The 20,043-nt window shown below is 42.6% G+C and overlaps 1 protein-coding gene across 1 annotated transcript in view; it reads right to left on the reverse strand.

The window, feature by feature from the left end:
* Positions 1–9,552: 9,552 nt before the first annotated feature.
* The window catches only part of LOC143281321 (uncharacterized), a 56,329-nt gene continuing 45,838 nt past the window's right edge, over positions 9,553–20,043 (reverse strand). The window contains exons 8-11 of the mRNA XM_076586553.1: positions 14,512–14,575; positions 13,423–13,519; positions 11,962–12,129; positions 9,553–9,810 (exon numbers count right to left, since the gene is read on the reverse strand). Coding sequence (XP_076442668.1) covers positions 9,553–9,810; positions 11,962–12,129; positions 13,423–13,519; positions 14,512–14,575 — 587 coding nt within the window. The remainder of the gene's footprint in view (positions 9,811–11,961; positions 12,130–13,422; positions 13,520–14,511; positions 14,576–20,043) is intronic.

Here is a 20,043-nt window from a genome sequence, read left to right on the forward strand (position 1 = left end):
AGGAAATGGGGAAAACGACAACGACAACGACGATCATGATAATGACAGTGGCACTGGCGAAGACATTCACAATAGACGGTGAAGGTGTGGCACAGTACTGGTTTAAAAAAGTGTAAATGCATGTGTATGTCAGTGAGTGGGTGAGTGAATGAGTAAGTAAGTAAGTGTGTGTGTGTGTGTGTGGTGTGTGTGTGAGTGTGTGTGTTTCCTTATGTGTTTACTTGGCTGGTTGATTTGGTCTTCTTTCACTCGGTTTTAAAAATATTTTCATGTTCTAAGTGTCTTCTAAGAAACTGAGAATCTATTTTCAGTGCAATCTTGCATGCGAAAGGATGCATGACATAAACAAAAGAGCAAGCATGAAATAAAGAACATACTAAATAAATGTGACAGAAATGAAATGAAATGAAATTATGGTGCTTAGAGCCTCGCGACCACTAAGGCCATCTCAAGGCTATCGCCGCGTCAATAACTACTACAAGGATAAAAAAAACACCAAACAACCAATTAAAACGAGTCACCACTTCAAACTTTCCACTTCAAAGTTAAAAAAAAACAACTTCCATAGTTTAAAACCTCAAATCTGGTTAAAAATGTTCACTTCTTTTAAGAAGTCTTCAAAGAAACCGCCGTGTAATGTCTGCGTCTAACGTCATGCAGATCCCAACAGTCAAGGAGCACGTGTTTCACAGTGAGAGGCTCATCACAGGGGATGCATCGAGGGGCCTCTTCCCCCTTCAACAAGTAAGAATGAGTAAAAAAAAAAAAAGTGTGCCCCGCACACAGTCTGCACAGCACAGACTCCTCCTTTCTGTTCTTCACCCCCGAAGGGAGGGTCTCTTTTAGGTCTGGACGGATCTGGAAAGAGCTTGTTGTCCGTCTGGGTGTTCCACTCCTCTTGCCAAAGATCCTTAACGTAAGTGTTCATCTTCCGCTTCATGTCTGTGTATGGTACAGCTTACTTACTTAGGCCCATCACTCCCCCTGGAGCATAGGCCGCCGACAACAGTCCGCCAGAGTCCTCTGTCCTGGGCTATTTCTCTCCAGCTGTCTCCAGGTATATCCCATCCTCTTGGTTTCTGCCTCAAGTCACGTTGCCAGGTGTTTCTTGGCCTTCCTCTTTTTCGTTTTCCTTGGGGGTTCCATGATAGTGCCTGCCTTGTGATGTTGCTGGCTGGCTTCCTCAGGGTGTGCCCGATCCATCCCCATCTCCTGTGCCGGATTTCATCCTCGGCTGGCAGCTGTTGGTACGTTGCCACAGGTCTGCGTTGCTGATGGTGTCGGGCCAGTGGATCTGGAGAATTCTTCTCAGGCAGCTGTTGATGAAGGTCTGCACTTTCTTGATGGTGGTCTTTGTTGTCCTCCATGTCTCCGCTCCATACAGTAGGACTGACTTGACGTTGGAGTTGAACAGCCTGATCTTTGTGCGAGTCGACACCACCTTGAGCTCCAGATGTTCTTCAGCTGCAAGTACGCTGCCCTCGCCTTGCCAATTCTTGCTCTGACGTCTGCGTCTGTGCCGCCCTGCGTGTTGATGATGCTACCCAGGTACGTGAATGCCTCCACTTCTTCCAGCTCATTCCGTTTAGTGTGACTGGGTCCTCACTCGCTGCGTTGATCTTGAGAATCTTGGTTTTGCCTTCATGGATCTTGAGGCCAACTATGTAATGAGGTGGCTGCTAGTTTCTGTAGTCTTGTCCTGCATTTGTTGCGGCTGTGGGAAAGCAGGGCCAGGTCGTCTGCAAAGTCGAGATCATCTAGTTGGTCCCACAGTGTCCACTGGATTCCATTTCTTCTGTATGCTGTTGATGTCTTCATGGTCCAATCGATCGTCAGGAGGAAGAGGAAAGGCGACAGGAGACGGCCTTGTCTGACTCCGGTCTTCACCTCGAAGCTGTTTGTGAGTTGTCCTCCATGGACCACCCGGGAGGTCATCTTTCGTAGGAGTTCTTGATCAAGTTGACCAGTTTTGTTGGCACTCCATAGTGGCGAAGCAGTTTCCAGAGGGTGTTGCGGTCCACACTGTCGAATGCTTTCTCATAATCACAAAGTTGATGTATAAAGACGAGTTCCACTCTAAAGATTGCTCAACGATGATGCGCAAGGGGCAATCTGATCTACGCATGATCTGTTCTGGCGGAAGCCGGCCTGCTGGTCTCGGAGGAGAGGGTCGACTGCACTTTTCATTCCCTCGAGGAGGATCCTGTTAAAGACTTTTCCTGGCACTGACAGAAGCGTATCCCTTTATAGTTGGCACAGTTGCTGAGGTCTCCTTTCTTGGGTAGCTTGATGAGGTAGCCCTCCTTCCAGTCTGATGGTACTTCTCCTCTTCCAAATCTTCTCAAAGAGAGGGTACAGCATCTCTACCATGGTCTCCAGATCTGCCTTGAGTGCTTCTGCTGGATGTTGTCCGGTCCTGCTGCCTGCCATTCCTCAGCATTTTGATGGCTTTCCTGATCCCTCCCTGGTTGGTTGCTCACAGTTGATGTCTAGGTCTCTATCAGCAGGGTCGATGTCCGGGGGGTTTGAAGGGACGGGTCTGTTCAGGAGTTCTTCAAAGTGCTCTGCCCATCTGTTCAGTTGTCCCTCTGTTCCCAGGATGGTGTTTCCTTTCTTGTCTTTGACTGGTCGCTCAGGCCTGCTGTACTTCCCTGAGAGTTTCTTAGTGGTGTCATACAGCAGCTTCATGTTGTTACTGTGCTGCTGCTTCCTCGGCTTCCTCTGCCAGGCTGTCCATGTACTTGCGCTTGTCTGTTCTTGCGCTCCTCTTGACTTCTCTGTTGGCTTCTGTGAAGTCTGCTTGTGCCTTGGCCTTTGCTGCTCTTGTCCGGCTGTTGTTTACTGCTGCTTTCTTCTGCTTTCTCTTCTCGATCTTGCCCAGTGTGACTGCCGATATCCATTCCTTCTGTTGGTGTCTCTTGGGGCCCACTACTTCCTGACAAGTTGACGTCAGTGTCTCTTTCACTTTCTGCCACTGGCTCTCGATGTCAGTCTCTTCTTTACGCAGTTCTTGTAGTACTTGTACTTGCTGGTGAGGGACAGCTTGAATTCTTCGTTTATCTTTGTGTCTTTCAGCAGGCTGATGTTGTACTTCTGCCTCTCTGTTGTTGCTTCCATCCAGTTCTTTCTTCAGCTTTAGCTTCAGCCTGGCTACCAAAAGGTGGTGGTCAGATGCAACGTCTGCTCCTCTTTTCACCCTTACATCCTGTAGAGATCTCCTGATTTCTTGACCATGCAGATATGGTCGATCTGGTTCTCAGTCACATGATTTGGAGATACCCAGGTGGCCTTGTGTACTCTTTTGTGGGGGAAAATGCTGCCACCGATTACCAGATTGTTGATAGCACAGAAGTCTGCAAATCTCTCGCCATTCTCGTTCATCTCTCCTAATCCGTGTCTTCCCATCACTTCCTTGCATCCCGTGTTGTCTTGTCCGATCTTGGCATTGAAGTCACCCATGAGGATGTTTATATCTTTTCTGGTACTTGGCGATGACGTTCAGCAGTCTGTCGTAGAATTGATTTTTGGCTTCTTCATCGCCGTCATTGGTTTGGCGCTAACACGGATATTTTCATTTTGATCTTCTTCTTTTAGTCCTGAAGGATGCGCGAGATTCTTGACCGTGGCTTCCCATCCTACGGGGCTCCTGCGCAGGTCTTGAAACAGAGCGTACGCCTTCTGTGTGTGGAGGTTGTCTTTTTCGGGGGCCAGTCGGGGTTTCCCCCCTCTTGCCAAAGATCCTTAACGTAATGTTCCCCTTTCCGCTAAATGTCTGTGTAGGGGTACAAGGGATCTGGAAATTTTCTTCTTTACGCGTTCCGGCCACCTCCGCCCTTTCTTTACCACGAATCCAACATTCCGGGAACCCCAGGCCAACACAACCTCGTATCCTTTCTTCTTTTCGGGGAAAAAAAAGTTCATAAAATTCCAGCGTTTGGGATGATTGAATTTTCCTGCAGGTAAGCCCCCCAGGCTGACAAGGGTGGGAAAAGATATGAATCCTTTTTTTTTAAAGGGAGAAACCATTTTCCGCCAGCCATGCGTCAGTTCCGCGTCACACCAGCAGTCAACAGAATATTTTCCCCGTTGAGGGCCGGTGGGGAAGTGGGACGAACCGCCAGGACTCCGCCTCTGTTTGGAAACCTCGTGAAGAACTTTAAAAAGGGGGGAATTTGTGGCGATTCCAAAAGTAAGTTCCGTAGGCCAAAACGGGGGAGCTTTACTGTACGGGGCCAGATCAAATGGGACCTCGGGTGTTCGAAGCCCACGAGGCTGTCAGGGAACTTAGAAAAATCTGAGATGCCACCGACATCCAGACGGATTTTCTAAGTGCGGCGTCGGAGTCCGAGGGGAGGTAGCTTTTGGGTTGTTTTTTAAATTTCTTACAAAAGGGGTTGTTGAAAACAGCTCAAAAGCGGGGTTTTTGTGGTTTCAAAAACAATTTCAAATAATAGTTGGGTCGCTTCATCGGGGTTGGAGAGAGCGGTTCCCTCCCTCTGCTACAGGTGGCACGGGGGGGTGGGAAAGCCCTAAGCTGAGAGGGACCCTGGGTGTAAGGGTCCAACGTTTCAGGTAAGAGCCGTATACTTACTCCGTAACCAGTTTGGACCGGACCAGGGCTCCGAGGTGCAAGAGAGCTTCTTTATCAGCACCCCAGTTTTTTCCCCACAACTCGAATGGTTCGGGGCTTTTGGAAGATATTTTCAGCTGTTTAATTTGGGCTGAGAAGTTCAGTTCTGACAAAGACGCCCCCCAAAAAAATTTGGTTTTCCTTACCCCCGGGGAGGGTGGATTTTCCCAACGGATTTCGGGCCCGGATAGAACTGGCAAAAATTTGAAAATGAATACATTATTTTTGGAGGGAAAATGTAAGCCATTTCCTCGCCCAACACTTGATTTTGTTGACGCAGAGCGAACCGTTGCTGGATGCTGGCTCGTGCTCCAGTTCCACACAGGCGAAATCGTCCACGAACAGGAGCTGCCGATCCCCTTCTAAAAGGATTTGAACAGTCATTAATTTTGATGCTGAAAGAGCCGGGACAAAATGCTCCCTTGGGGGACCCCAGCTCCTCTCGTGAATTCAACAGGGGGGGCCGACCCTCACCGGGAAATTTCTGTCTTGAAAAAAATTTGTGGATAAAGTCGTCAGTGCCCGTCATTTTTCAGGGGGGGGCTTTTTTTGAGGGACGTGGGGGCGGTCTCCACTCTGGAGAGACGTCACTCATCTGGCCCCCGGCCTAAGCCATTATTTCTTATAGGGGCTTAGTAGGGGGTTTCCCTAAGTACTTTAAAACAGACGGGCCCCACTGAACACCCCCGAATGACTCAGACAGTGAGGGTCCCCTTGGGTGTCCCCTCCAGGCGACCTAACATCGATGGTTCCCTTGGACGCCACGCGGGAACTGCGAGGGACAAACCCCGGGGGGCCGTGTAGGGGGGGAATCAAATGAGGGGCGTGGGATTAATCCATGAAACGGCGCAGTTGGGGGCAGAAAAAAAAAAAAAAAAAAAAAAAAATTGTGGATGAAACTGGGCAGGTGCCCCCCGGGAAACCCGAGCTTGTGCAGGTCCGAAGGTTCCCAAATTTCCGGGGACGAAGTTTTCTCCAATCAAAAAAAATGGCCCCACATTTTGTTAAAAAGGATTTCTTACAGTGGTTTCCAACGAACAGATGGTAAACGGAAGCGATGTTTTTTGCAGAAACCGCATGTTCTTTCGCCAAAAGGGCCGTCGCCTATTTCACATCACCTACCGTTGACCATTTTCTCCACATTTTGAGATGCAGCTGGCCCCATGCTATTGGCGGTGTTGGGAGGGTTTCAAGGGGTTTTTTTCCCCGGTTTTTCGGCCCCGGGTTTTTATGAGGGCTTTCCCCCGGAGGGTGGAAAAAAGCCTGTGATCCAATTGGTTATAAACTTTGAGCGGGGCCGACGGTTTTTGGGGAAATGCTTTAAATTTTAAAAAGGGACCCGCCCATTCCGGGACAGGATCCGACAGGTATGAAGGGCAGTTTTAAAATTCATTCATTGTAAAAGTAGGTTGAAATTCTCTGTGTTGCGAAAGAAGTTACAGGGGTTTTTTTTCGTCGGGTTTTTTTTTTTGAGAAAAAAGCAGATTTTAGCAAACCCCGTTCTGTAAAATTGTGGAGGCAAGAAAATTGGGAAAACTGCTTCTCTCTGTGACCAAGCGTCTGAAAGTTTAAGATGTGAAAGGGTTTCGGCATACGTTTTTTGCCCTAATTCTTTTTAAAAAACCCCCCCAAAAACCCCTTTTCTTCTTGGTGTGTTGGAGGTTAAAAAAGAAAAAAAATTTTCCCATGACTTTCCTGGCTCTTTAAAAAACATACCGGGTTTTTCGCCCTCAGTTTTGAGGGGTTTCGAACGCTATCGGTCTCCGGTACCAAAGAGGTCGCTGCGCTCTTTTCCGAGACTTACGGGCCTCCCGACATTCCGCGTTGAACCAGGGCGTTCTTGGCCCCTGGGGTTGGGGGTAACGAGGGGACGTTGTTTTGGGGCGCAATCAAAAACGTTTGATCAAGGGGTCAGCGGGCCCTTGCTTTTCATACTGTTTTTTCCTGCAGCTCCGCTCTTACTTTGGGGGTAAAAATTCCCCAGTTGCTTTGGTATTTAGGCGTCGGGAGTGAGTCACCACCCCATCTGTGGGGCGGAGGAAAAGACGGGAAAGTGGTCACTCCCGTGCAATCGTCTGCACTTTCCACTCGTGTAGGCCCAACGTGGACGCAGACCGACAGATCTAAACACGAAGTTTTCCCAAAGGGGACGATAAGGAATGGGGATTGGGTTTTAAGAACCCAAGTCCAAACGGAAAGGTTTTCCAAGGAAGACCTCGGTGATTATCTCATTTCCCCAGAGGGGGGAGTGTCCTTTGAAGTGCCAACGTAAAAAGGGTTGGGGGAGTGGTCGACCAGTTCATGAGGTCCTGCCTCAGAAAAGGACGCAGGGGGAAGGGTCAGAGAGCAGACATGATGTTTTCCCCCAGTGTGACTCTGACCCCACTGCCTGACGGGGTGTTTAAAGGGAACTGTACTGAAAAAAGGGGATTTGTGATAAAAAAAGTGACACCCCCGCAATCCCTCTTGCTTCGGTTGACGGGTTTAAAAAAAAGGAGGTTTTAAACCCAGAAAAGGATAAAACCTTCCATCTTTGCAAGTTCCCGCATGCCAGCATAAAGGGTTTCAAAGCAGACCAAAGCGCGATTTCCCTGGAAATGGCGTAAAAAAACCCCCGGGATGTTCCGTATACTGCCATTAAAAAGGGTTTAAAAAAAAAAAATAAAGCAGCAGCCTATTCCTCGCTAAAAACCCTGTCCCTGCTTGGGGTGGCTCAAGGTCGCCAAGATTGAGTATTATTTTTAAATTTAATTTTTTGATTCCGACCAAGGGGAATACCACCACCTCGGTCTTCCCAATCCCGAAAACCCTCCCCCCTTAGTTTTGGAGTCGGGGGGTTTTTGGCCACTCTGCCAGCCCGGGGGGCCAGCAGACAAAGGGGCGGGGGGGGGGGGGGGGGGGGGGGGGGGGGGGGGGGGGGGAGGGGGAAAAACCGTGCCTCCCCCCGGGGCTTTCCGCCCCGCCCCAGCCCCTGAGGACTGCCGCAAATTTGGAAGGGGGGGACATGGGCCTCCACCCAAGGCCAACGTTCTAAAAAGGGTAGACTGTCCGTCTGGTCCCTGTGGACGTGTCGGGACCGCGACGTCCCCCACCTGGGTCTGACACAGGGGCGTAAGACGCTTAGGCGACGCGGCCGCACCTTTTTCCCTTGCCTAAAAGAACGATATCTTTTTTCGTCTTACCTTCTGGTTTTCCTTTTTCCTTCCCCAGGGGGGCCCGATGATGCCCCGCAGTTCGCACAACGGGCGGGGCCTGACGCAATCGCCCTGGTGCACCCCTTTGAACAGGTGCCACACCCCTCTTCCTCCTTGCATCGGTCCCGCACGTGCCCCCAAATTTTCCCTGGCATTTGAAACTCCAAAAAGGGGAAAGCACTACGGGCCACCCACCATCGGGTACCCGACCGATGCCCTGGGGACTTTTGGGGCAGCAGAAGGTGGGGAAAAAAAGGGTTTTGGGGTCGGGACTCTCTCCGACCCCTTTTCACTGTCCCCCGTACACGTGGGCACTCCCTGAGGGGACGTCGCTTTTGATCCACCCAAGACACTCCCAACTCCGGGTATCTGATGCCCCCTCCCCCTCTTGTGGATTTCAGCGACCCTGCCAGACACTGGAACCCTTCGGATAGCAAAGGGGGGCTGAAGCTGACGGGGCTTGTCATCATCACCCCCTCCACACAACCCACGAGGGCCCAAAAATCCAAGGTCTAAACGACCCCCAAAAAACTGGTCTGAATCGTCTGTTCCTTGCCTTCTTTTTTTTCCGGTTTTGGGGGTGTAGTTTTTTTTTGGAGTTCATTTTAAATAATTGTATATTCACCCTCCCCCTTTCCCCACCATGGGGGGCCAACTTTGGGGCCAGGGTCAAGAGAACACCAGTTTACCCCTTCCCGGTTTCGGAGGGATAACGACCCCAGTAGCTCCAAGTGTTCCCCCCCCATCATGCCAGCTCCCGGGGGCAAGAACCCAGCACTATGGGGTTATCTTCGTGCCCTTTAAATGCCCTCTTTACCAGCCCCCCCAAAGGGGGACCGATTGACACACACGGGCCAAGTGTGCCGCTGTCCTAGGAGAGGCCGAGCCAAAGGGATGGTTTTAGAGCAGCGTGCTCCTCAATCCCCGATCTCATTCCCTCCATCACGGTCGCGCCCCACGGAAAAACAGCGGGCCTAAGAAGGCCCCAGAGAAAAAAGAATGTGGAAAAGAAGGGTTTAAGGGGGGGCTGAGGACAAAAAGGGGGAAAAAGAAAAAAGAGAAAGCGAAAGGGACAGTGGGTCACCTTAGTTTTGGGGCCCCCTCAGACCTGTTCGCATGGAAAACCCTTTAGGGCATCAGACAAAAACCACCACTTTTTTCACCCGAAAGCTATGAGGCTTGAGGCTGTCCCAAATTTAAAACCTGGGACCAGAGCAGCAAACCCCAAAAGCACTGATCCCCCGCCGCTAGCCGCTCGATCACTGGCCACTAAGCCTCCCACCACAAGGTTTGACCCCCTGGGAGGGGGTCAAGAGAAAACCCCTTGACCCCCTCCAGGGTTTTTGGGGGGATGGACAGAAAAAAGGGTTTCATCAGAACAACATCAAAACTATTTGGGCCAGTTTTCAGGGTTTTTTGGGTTAAAATTTTTTGTGAAACTTTTTTGTTACACTTTTTATTTGGAAAAGTTTAAACATTTTCCCAAAAATCCAGGAAAAATTGGTTTAGTCAATATATCATTTCTATTCTATCACATCATAAATTCGTTTGGTTATTCCAAATTTCCTAATTTTGTTGTTTGTACTGATTTCGAGATTGAATTTTAGGGCAATGCAAGCATGACCAATTTTTGTAAATACAATAAAGTTGACAAATGCCACCGTGGGTAGAGGAGCACCCCAAAAAGAGATACAAGACCCTTAAGAAACTCCCGTGCCTGTCACTTTTTCATCGCCAGGGTCCCAGAGCCGCGATGAGAACCGGCGACGCACCCTCCCCAAGCTTTCCTCCCTTTGAAAACAACCCCAGGGGCCCGCCTTGGGACAAAAGCAGAAGGAGAAGAACCCCCGACACGCAGCCGCGAACCCCGCCAACTTTCCCTTTCAACTGCGCGGCCCACTTGCTTTTCCCGCATTGGCCTTGCACCATGACGTGCCTCATCGACGGGACAAGCCCTCCTAGATCTTCGTCAGCGAAGCCAGGCCCCTGATGAAGTGTCATTACGTTTATGTCTTCGCAACACCACTGTCATTATCATGATTGTTTTTCATCCCCCCTCTATTCTTTTTCTCTCCATTTTTACTCTAAAATCTGCACGGGGGAAAAAACAAGAAACCCAAACCCCTGACAAAAAAAAATGTTTTTGACAAAAAATAAGGGGGGCTCCCACAATTTCTTCAAAAAGAAAAATCATGGGATTGCAGAAATTGTGGGCTTCAGGAGTGTTAACAAAAGGTTCTTGATACTACAGTCTGATGGACAAGAAAGCAGGAACAGGGGTTCTGGGCACCTAATAATAAATTCTTTACATAAGAAAAAACAGATTTGCCCAAAAATTTCATACTAAAAAAAAAAAAAAAAAAAAAAAAAACGAAAATGCAGAAAAAAATTGATCGATGCAAAACAGATAATTTTTAAAGCAATCTGTAACTTTCAATCCTCACAAAACACGTGAACCAACATGTATACAATGAAAAAAAAAGAGTAGAGGGGTGGGAAAGCAATACTTGCAAAAATTCAAAAATCATTTTAAAAGGAAACAGAAATTGGTCATGGCAACCTTAAGTCCAAAAACAATAAAATTTGTATTTAATTTTTCATTTCTTTTTTTCCAACATATTTCTCTGGTGAAATTCGGGGCTGCTTCCCCAGGAAAAGCGCGTTTTAAACCGCCCCCCCTTTTTTTTTCCTTTCCCGTTGATTTTTATTTTTTTCCATCGAAGTGGATTTTTCACAGAAATTTTTCCCAGGGAAAACCCCAATAATAACCACACATTTAAACTGCAAACTACATGCCAGAGGAAAGGAAGGGGAAAGAGGGCATGAGGGAAGGGAGTTTTTTTTTCGTCATTCAATTTTTGTAATGTCCACGTACCCCCAGCAACCCACATTTCAAAATAGCCATACCCATCATGATGGTGCACCGACAGGGAAGGGTGGAGGGGGAAAGGGGGGGGGAAGGGTGGTAGCTGTGCTGAGTAAGTGTAGCCAGCAAACTAAAGCCCCTCCCCAGAATGATGAAATCCTATTAACTTTCTTTCCTGTGTTATTTGATTTTTTTTCCCCAACACTCATCAAACATTTTTAAATTTTTGAATTTAAAACTTATGTTTTGGGCCCGAAAAAAGGGAAAGGAACAAAAAAGACAACACACAACACACACCTCATGAGGGGGTGAATGTTTACAAATTTACAGCCAAAACTTTTGTTTTTTTACATCAAACAATTTTTTTTTTCAAACTCAAAAATCATTTGTACTTTTAGTTACATCTACGGTAAAAAGAAGATCAAAGTGTTTTTTTTGCTGCACCAAAACTGTTTTAAAAAAAAAAAAATGGAAAAAAAAAACCCCACAAAAAAAACAACAAAAAATTAAAAGGTGGGTTGAATATTGGCAAAAAAATCCACGATGTCAACACAACGTCCAAGGCAGGCGAAAATAAAGGCGTTTGACTCCCCTTCCTGGGGACCTGGTTTTTTAGCCTGTTTTGGCAATTTAAAAATTGTCTCGCCCAAAAAAATTTTTAAGTGTAAATGGGTTCTTTGTTATATGCTTTTATTTTGTTTGGATGTGTGGGGGAATACATGCAGTGTGAAAATGGTGGATTATTTTGGTGGCTGTGTGTGTTCAGCTTGTCTAGTGTGACTAATTTCATCTGTCATATTTCCTTTTTGCAAATAAATCTCTGCTTGTCAGGGCTCAAAACTGTATTTTAGGGTGCATACACAACCCTTAATTGCATTATATCACCCCCCCCCTCACAGGCTACTTACACAAAAAAACAGAAAAATAACAACACCCTTTAACATTTTATTCAAATGAAACTTAAACCCAATTCCGTTTCAGACCTGTAAAAAGTAAATTTCCAAAAAAGTAAAAAAACCTCTGAAAAAACACATCAAAAAAAGAGAAAACACCCAAAAATTTATTCAGAAATAACTATTTCCCCCAAAATCACCAACACACAATTTCCCCCTAGAACAAATGAATACACAAAGGCAAAACAAATCTCAAAGAGACAACCCACACCTACCTTCCCCACCCTACTTCCCTTTTATTCCCCACCCCAAAAGCACACAAACCCCCACACACACAAAACACACACACACACACCAGCTTATTAAATTTCAGCATACGGGCAAACGTTTTTTCTCATCATCCAAATGAAGATAGATGTCCGGTAAAACAATGTCCTCAAAAACAAAGAAACAGATGTCACCAAAGTGCCACTGCCCATGAAGGGGAAAGTTTTCCTCCAGATACAGTGGCGCATGCACATCAAAACATCTGGGGGGTGGGATCCTCGAAAGACAACAAAAAAAAAAAAAAAAAAAAAAAAAAAAAAATCAAAATCTAAGTTAATACATGTGAAATTTTTTATATCAGCAAAATTTAATTTGTAGAAACTTTTTTAACAAAGGGCTGCAGGAAAAATGTTCGATCACAAATAAAAACACATGTAAAATTTTTAATAAAAAAAACACCCAAACTTTTATATTTAAAAAAAAGTTCTGTGGGTTTTTCCAAGGTAACTCAAAGATAAAATTTTCACTAATTCAGGAAGGGGGTGGGAGAGCTAATGAAAGGTGGAACGATTTTTGCACTGCAGAATCACTGGACCAGCAGGTTTTCGAAAACCCGTGTTTGTTGTTTGGTGTGTGGTTATGTGTATGTGTGTGGGTGTTGTGTGTTTTGTGTGGGTTTTTTTTGTGATTTCTATTTCCTAAAAAAAAAACTGAACTAAAAAAGTACAGAAACAGTTTCTCAACTTTCACTCATTGTAAAAAACCAGTGTGAATGAGGGCTGAAAATGTGAAATACCAAACTTTTCTCATAATTTATGCCTATGTGTACAAAAGGTGTTGTTTTAAAATTTTGATTTATTTTCTAAACTAATTCAGCTGATTTTATAAAAAATCAAAACATATATTCAAAAATATGTGAAAAATATATCTCACAAATTTTTTTTGGTTCACCATTGCAACCATGTGTTAAAAAGTTTCAAACAGAAATTGTAGTCTATTCATTTTTCCCTTTTAGAAAGTATGGGGTTTCATATACTTTTTGCAAAATTTGGTTTTTAGAATTTTTTTGTTGTAAATAATCACCCTTTCCCAACCAAAACCCCCTGGCCAAAAGGAAGTCAAGCCAGAATAAAAAAACCTGATCGAAGAAGTTAACAGTGAAAGAGCAAGAAAATTTTTTTTTTTGATGGTGGGGGAAAAACACATTTGGAGAAAAATGTGGAGTAAAACAAAAATTAAAAAACCCAAATAAAACTTGGGGGATAGGCGGCCTTTGCATTGCTAAAAAAGACATGTCAAAACTATGCTCTGAAAGTGAAAATGATCAATCACTTAACTTTGTTTGAAAAAACGTAAATAAAATCAAAATTTAAAAAAATGAACCAAAGCCACAATAGTCTGGTCGACACAGTTCACACAAAATGATGCATGGTGACAGAAACAAAAACAAATCAGCAAGTTCATGAATAAAATGTGGAAGACTGGAGTAATTGCAGAGCGGCAGGAAACTGTGAGAGGGGAGAATGGTTGGTGAAAATAGACAGGATGGACTGGGAAGCATATCCAACTCACCTTGCAATACACACTCTGTGATCCGGAGCCCTGGCTGGGACTTTCTGAAGGTTGTATTTGGAAGGTAGACATCAAAGGAAATTTTATTGCTTCACACCTGTCAAAGGTAAAAAAACAGGTCATTGAAACTATAAGTTTGTTTCATGAAACATAGAAAACCTACAGGTAAACATTACATGAACACAGAAATACCTACAAGGATATTACAGAACTCCGGTAACATTATCAAGGTGATATTCAGTCAAAACATGACAAGAAAAAGTACAATCCAATAGACAGTTTCTTTATATCAACAATTACAACTGTAATTGTTGGTTGATGTTTGATGTTCGATGATCAATGGAGACTACAGCAAGAGAACAATTTGACTTTCAGTGTGAGCATTTTTCATTCTCTAATTTGCTTTCATGATCAGGTAGTTCTCTAGGATTTTTTTTCCTTAGTTTGCTGAATGGTTAAAAAACAACAACAACTGAACAATTCATTTATCATGCACACACATATGCTCAAGAAAATGACTTTAATGTAAGCATCAAAAATCGGTTTTAATCTCAAAACAAAACAAACCAAAAACAATGGAAATTGATGAGCAACAAAGCCATTTCTTGTCAGATACAAATAATATAAAAAGGTCATTTTATACTGTATCATATTTAAATTCTCATGTATAAATATTATTATTTCTTTCTTCTTTTTTTCCCCTCCAGCACTACTGTCTGTGACGCACTAGTGGCCCCCACATCCATGCTGTTCAACCGGAGTTCCCCACAGTCTGAATTTAATCTTTCAGCTATCTATCTTTTTTAATACCTCATAGTAAGGATACTTTCACTGCATTTACTTTCATGAATAAGATGCAAATCATATTTGCAAGAGTTAATCATTTTGCAATGGAGATCTATACTTTCATTTTATTTCTTTTCATAACAATCATTCTGTGTCTGTAAGTCCACTTGGTTCTTATGATAAATGATTTTCATCTGAACAAATTACATGTTTAAATACTTTTATAGATACATGTTCTTTAAAAAGCACCCTCAGTCATAGATTATCAGATATTCACTTACAAAAACTATTCACCAACCATACCTCTCTTTGGCAGGAAATGGTCCTTGATATGGCTGGATAACTGACAGTCTTCTCAAAATAGAATCTGTAAAAGAAAAAAAACCAAACATATATATATATATATATTAATGAACAGATCTCATGCCAGCACATTTTCTCACAAATCCCAAATTATGCATTCTGTTACAATTAAAATCAAAAGTGAAACAGAAAGTGAAAAGCATTGTAAAATGAAATGGTTTATTCTGGATTAAAAAAAACAAAAAACAACAACAAAAAACAAACAAAAAAACAAAAAAAACAAAAACAAAAAAAACAAACAGGAATAACATGACGTGTAAAAAATCAAATAAAAACCCAAAGGAAAAACAAAAAGAGGGATATGATTTCTGCTATTTAAAACTACATGAACAAAACTGAAAACATAGATGGTGGTGGTTAGGGTCTGAGAGGTCTGAGAGGGGATCATACTACTTACACAGGCCTATTGACACAAATCACACTATCGCTCACCATCAGTGTTTGTTGAACCAAAACTTGTGTCTGGATACCAAGCAGTTCCAACTGCTAAAGCAACCTATGCCAATTGGGATTTCATTGTTTTATGATCATAATACAGATCTATAAAACGTTTAAACTTTCCCCGTTTTCATCAAGACATTCCACCTTCAATAAATCTGACAAAATCACCAAATGCATTTTCCTATGTAATATGTATACACAATATGCACTCTGGACAAGTTCACTTCTTTGTCAAAATCATAAGCAGATCAAACATCTTCCATCTATCAAAAGATACCTCTCCTCTGATGACACAGTCATCCCTAACAGAAAAGAACAAATTCATCACTGTAGACTGTGCTTAAATATGAGAAATCTTGATCAAGAATTGTTTGATCATTATCTTAAATCAGACACAAAATGTTCCGTTGCTGACACAGTTGTCCCAAACAGTAAAGAAGAAATTCATCATTGTAGACTGTGCTTAAAAATGAGTAACATCTTAATCATGATTTGTTTAATCCTTATCTTAATTCAGAACACAAAATGTTCATGTGGATATCCTGCAAAGTATCAACAATATTAAACTACTATATTGCGAGTAATCCAACTATTAGTTCTCATGAGAATGAATAAATATTCTCATTTCTGGACTCAGCTTACAGTACACAAATATATCTGAATCAAAAGATTCAAGGTGCTGTAATATCTGTAAGTGTAACACAAAAGATATATCATGAAATATTTTCTGTCGTCAGTTGAGAAATATACATGGAACGTTTCAATGTAGAATTGATGGACAGCCCCAGGTTCATTCTAGAAATCTCTCTCTTTCTCTCTCCAATACATTACAATTCAGACAATGTTCACTTTTCATGCATAATAAAAAAAAATATTATATTTTGATTTGCATTTCAATTTGTTTTATGAAATATTCTGTGTATCTTCTGCCATTGCGCTTGCTGATAGATAGTAATCACATGAAAGAACATGATACAAGCTCAAGCTTGTTTTGCTCTACTTATATTTCTTTCAAGATTTTCCTGAACTCTGTCTTTTGCCTTCAGCTTGTTAATCAAAACATTTAAACCAATATTCATTTCAACACCTTCAGCTTGTTAAATTAAAACATTTAAACCAATATTCAATTTCAACAAACACGTCACTGATGTAGTTAGTGCCACAGTGTGTGTTCTGTCCAGTGTTCTGTGTGTATGTGTGTGTTTGTTTACGGTGGGGTTGGGGTACATACATTTGTCAGTTGAGGGCTGGGACCTGGTGTCTGTGAGACTGCAAAAAACAACATTGTTGCAACATGCAACATATTGGTGCATGTGCGATGTGTGTGTGTGTGTGTGGTGTTGTGTGTGTGTGTGTGTGTGTGTGTGTGTGTGTGTTGTGTGTTGTGTTTTTCCACCCAATTGTGTGTGGTTGTTTTCCCCCCAATGATATACCTTCTACATTTCTTTCATTTAACTGCATTTTTGTGCATTCACTGATTTGTTGTTTTTTTTTAGTCTTATTATTTCATTTCATTTTACATTAATGTGTTACACAAACCTATGGTAGGCTCTCAAGGCCTGATTAGCACACTGGGTTTATCACTTGACAGGCGCAATAGCCGAGTTGTTAAAGCACTGGACTATCAATCTAAGGGTCCCTGGTTCAAATCTCAGTAACAGCATCTGGAAGGTAAAGGGTGAGATTTTTCCAATAAAGTCAAGAGATGTGCACACACCCTGAACCCCCTTCATGTATATAGACATGCAGAAGATCAAATGCACACGTTAAAGATCCTGTAATCCATGTCAGCATTCAGTGGGCTATGGAAAACAAGAACATACTCAGCATGCTCACCCCCGAAGCAGAGTATGGCTGCCTGCAAGGCGAGGTAAATAAACAAAACTCCACAGGTCCTGACATATCTTTCTGACCTTATCAGTGTTTACGCTCCCTCAAGAAATCTCCGCTCTTCCTCTGACTGTTACCTTTTGAAACTTCCTCATGTCAATACAAGAACCTATCGTGAACACTTTCTTCTTAGCTGCTACTCATATCTGGACAGCCTTCCTCATCATATCCATGAACCTGATTCCATCTCTGCTTTTCATTCATCACTAAAACCTCATCTTTTTAAAACCTATCTATAAGCACCCTCAGCTTCCTTTTTCTCCATCACCATCCATGTCAGCTCACTTTGGATCCATGAAGAGTGGGAAAGAGAGAGTGCGGGGAGGGAGAGATTTTGAGAAAGGGTGGTCATGAATGATTTATGTAACTTGAAATATTTTCTTTCATTTAAAGCGCCCTGAGCTCTTGGAGAAAGGACGCTATACAAATGTACATTACAATTACTATTGTTATATACATGAAAAACTGTTACATGTCTGTATGAAATATGAGTGTGTGTGTTTGTGTGTGCGTGACTGACAGCTGACTGAATGACACAAAAACGAATGATGAGTGCACAATGGCAGCTGTCAGTCAGCTGTACCCAGGTAGGCAACCTGTTGTACAAATGACCCCATATTTGTAAAGCGCCTTGAGTTTGGTCTCCAACCGAGGATCACACTATATCTATTTGTATTTGTATTTGTATTTCATTTTATCACAACAGATTTCTCTGTGTGAAATTCGGGCTGCTCTCCCCAGAGAGAGCACGTTGCTACACTACAGCACCACACATTTTTTGACTCACTTGTGTAAACAAAGTGAGTCTATGTTTTAACCCGGTGTTCGGTTGTCGGTGTGTGTGTGTGTGTCTGTGTGTTTGTGGTAAACTTTAACATTGCCATTTTCTCTGCAAATACTTTGTCAGTTGACACCAAATTTGGCATAAAAATAGGAAAAACTCAGTTCTTTCCAGTCATCTTGTTTAAAACAATATTGCACCTCTGGAATGGGCACACAAAAAAGAAAAGAAACCAAATTATATGCAAACTGAATTTACTGGGTTTTTTTTTTTTTTTTATTCTCTAAACTGGCACTTTGATCTGATATTCTGACACAGCATCAAGAGCAGTCATTTTTATCATTTTTTGTTCAAACAGGAACTTCTTTTGCTAAGCATGGAAGTTATATTTCTGGTGCATGTCTTTGTGCAGATAGTACAAAAGGGAAAATTAATCTGTAATTAATGCTAGGGGGGGTTTAATTTGCTCTAAACTGATCTTTCTCATCTTAAACATTACATTTTGAAATTATACTCAGTTCATAAAAAGCTTGTGTGTTTTACTCTCAGTGTACAGGGCTTTCACTATGTTCATTCACCCAGGTGGTCTTTTTCGGAAAATACTAAAATCAATACTATGAGTGGACTTTATAGATCTATTGGCTGAGCCCTGAAGGTCATGGGCAAAAATCAATTGCGTACACATATTTATACATATTCAAAGTGCGTGCTCATATCCTCACGAAAGCGAAGGATGCCATTTTGTTTCAAGTTGTTGACCTGCCCGTTCAATCCTATATTCAACTGACAATACACGATAACATGTGATGGAAAGTTGGAGAAGGAGACCGTTAAATATTTATTCAGAGAAGGATTTGTGAACGCCTCATCACTTACTGGATTATGCCGCAAACTGCCATAAAAATATCAACAAAATCAGTCAGAATTCACAGTTAAAAAAAAAAAAATCCATGAGAGTTAATACCCCTTTATGAAACGTAAAAATTTCCAGTCTTGACTTTTCTCAAAATTAAGTCCTTTTCACTTCATACAACGTTTAGAAGTAGTTGTACTTGGCTCTAGATGTTATTAGTTTAACAAAATACTCAATTTTCATATCAACTTTAAAACTAGAATGAACATAAAAGAGAAATTGAATTTACCGTGTCATACATTCCCGGCGGGTGTAACTAAACTTGTACATCTATCTAGATCCAGAGAAAATGGCTAAATGTTGCAGTGTGATTGCGGCGATAGCCACATCTCCTTTACCACGGACTTAAAAAGAATTCTTAATTGCTCTTAAAAATTTTCTGAATGCCCAAGATACACCAGAATAATATGATTTAAACAGCGTTCTCACTGCGAATACCGCAATTGATTTATCGCCCTTAAAAAAGCATGTTTAAATGTTAAATTTTGAACGTTAGTGTACTGAGTAAGACAGTTTCTTCTCACCCGAACACGCCGGGTTCGAATCTGCCTTCAAAGCTTTTTTTTTCTTTTTTCTTTTTCTTTAACCCGAAGCTTTATTATAATAACAAATACAGAACACATTCTAATGATTAGATTTATAAAAAAAAAAAGAAAAAGAAAAACAAAAAAGTATATCACAAGTGAGTCTTGAAGGCCTTGCCTCTCTTGTTTGTATTTTTTCTTGTGTACAGTTTTATTTGTTTTTCCTATTGAAGTGGGTTTTTCTACAGAATTTTGCCAGGAACAACCCTTTTGTTGCCGTGGGTTCTTTTACGTGCGCTAAGTGCATGCTGCACACAGGACCTTGGTTTATCGTCTGAACCGAATGACTAGCATCCAGACCATCACTCAAGGTCTAGTGGAGGGGGAGAAAATATCGGCAGCTGAGCCGTGATTCGAACCAGCGCACTCAGATTCTCCTGCTTCCTAGGCGGACGCTTTACCTCCAGGCCATCACCCTGAAGTATCCATATCACTTTATGCAAAGGTCAGGCACCTGCTCCTCTTAGATTTTGTTACATTTGATTTCAACAGCACAACTGATGCAGCATATAATATGGATCATTCCACACATTCTGGTACCTCCTTGAAACTGTCTAGAATTCCTTTTTCTCTTAGTTCAACTGTGAACAAGAAACAATGTCATGCTGTCTTAAAAATGCAACCTCAAGTTATCTTGGCAATACAAACATTATCTGGAAACAATCCAGGAATGACCCAAGAATGCCTTGCTGATCTGACGGCAACTAAACAAAATAAAATGTTCACAATCCAAAAATATGGTTTAAACTGAAAGACTTATAACCTGTAATTGGTGTGGGTGAAATAAATTCTATCCAAATTAGGTATTGACAAAGTATTTTCAGAGAAAATGATTTGTTCAAGTTGACCACCGACACACACAT

Source organism: Babylonia areolata, chromosome 1, assembly GCF_041734735.1.
Source record: "Babylonia areolata isolate BAREFJ2019XMU chromosome 1, ASM4173473v1, whole genome shotgun sequence".
Taxonomy (NCBI): domain Eukaryota; kingdom Metazoa; phylum Mollusca; class Gastropoda; order Neogastropoda; family Buccinidae; genus Babylonia; species Babylonia areolata.